The sequence below is a fragment of the Verticillium alfalfae genome, genomic scaffold, assembly GCF_000150825.1.
Source record: "Verticillium alfalfae VaMs.102 supercont1.4 genomic scaffold, whole genome shotgun sequence".
Classification (NCBI taxonomy): domain Eukaryota; kingdom Fungi; phylum Ascomycota; class Sordariomycetes; order Glomerellales; family Plectosphaerellaceae; genus Verticillium; species Verticillium alfalfae.
Genome location: NW_003315035.1, coordinates 1,371,984 through 1,373,151, shown reverse-complemented (window position 1 = coordinate 1,373,151; position 1,168 = coordinate 1,371,984). Strand labels below are relative to the sequence as shown.

Genomic DNA, 1,168 nt, shown 5'->3' with positions numbered 1-1,168 from the left:
GGGGGAAGAAGTTGCTAAGATCAAAGGGGCATAAATCCTCTCTCGGGGGAGAGTCATCCGTGGATGCCTCGGCCGGCGGGACCCCCAGCCGGGGGGAGGCGGGCTGGGAAGCTCAGCTTTCAGGCAGGCTCAGGGGGGTATCGCCGCCCCCACACAACCCAGTCATTGGGGCTCCACGGGCCCGCTCTCGCTCGTTCCACCTTTTCCTGTCGTCCCTGAAATCCCCGGTCGCGAGGGTCCCATAGCTCATCCCGCATGCGATCAACGTCGGCGTGGCTGCTTGGTCCGGCGCTGGGCCTCGGGGCGCGGGATGTACCGCGGCGGCCCGCTTACGCATCTCACGCTCGTCTTCCCGCTCGCGTTCGCGCTGCCGTTCCCATTCCTTCTCGCGGCCGCGATCTCTGCCGGGGTCTCGCTCCCGCTCTCTCTCGCGTTCGCGGACACGGTCAGCCCTCTCGCGGTCGCGTTGATACTCGTCCCGTTCCCTGTCACGATTCTCTCGAAGCCGCTGGCGTCGGCGCCTCTCGACGGCGCTCTCGTCAGAGGCGGCGTCCGACTCATCGGAATCTTTTATCAGACCAAGCTGCGACTGAGCCCGGACGCCCCCGTTGGCGCGCGCCATCTGATCACGCTTCCTACGTGCAGCTAACAGTTCGCGTTCCCTTTCTCGCTCGCGCTCGCGTTCCCGTTCACGCTCGCGGTCTCGTTCACAAGTCGCTCCGCCGACCTGACCCGCAAACGGTGCCGATCGGGCGATCGACTACAAAAGCAAAGAAAAGAGGTGACCTTGTCAAACTTGTCCCTGATAACCTCTGGGATGGGTAGCGTGCGCTTGCGCGTCTCATCTGCTCTCGTCTCGGCTCGGTGAGGATGGAGATTTTGTGCTGTCGCGGTGACGGCCGGTGATGGAGGGACCTGTGAGTTCTTGGGAGCCATGCGGCGAATGGTGGGCGGGGGGCGCATCGATTCGTGGCTCTGCGGCCGACGTTTGGTATCCGGGCTCGCGTTCCCGCCATCCGAATCAGACGGCGCATCCGAGCTCGAGTGCTTCGTCTGGCTGTGACGTCGTGGCGTTGCTCCAGGCCTGCCCGGCGGAAAGTTGCTACGAGACTGCTCCACATCATGTGATGGCGAGGGGTAGTCGGAGAAGCTGCGGCGGCGGCTGGTG

General features: G+C 64.6%; 1 protein-coding gene across 1 annotated transcript in view; it reads right to left on the bottom strand.

Annotated features, from left to right (window-relative positions):
* Positions 1 to 112: 112 nt before the first annotated feature.
* VDBG_03855 (conserved hypothetical protein) overlaps positions 113 to 1,168 on the bottom strand; it is a gene marked incomplete at both ends in the record, with an annotated part of 1,995 nt that continues 939 nt past the window's right edge. The window contains 2 exons of the mRNA XM_003005856.1: positions 113 to 727; positions 787 to 1,084. Of these exons, the coding sequence (XP_003005902.1) occupies positions 113 to 727; positions 787 to 1,084 (913 nt within the window). The remainder of the gene's footprint in view (positions 728 to 786; positions 1,085 to 1,168) is intronic.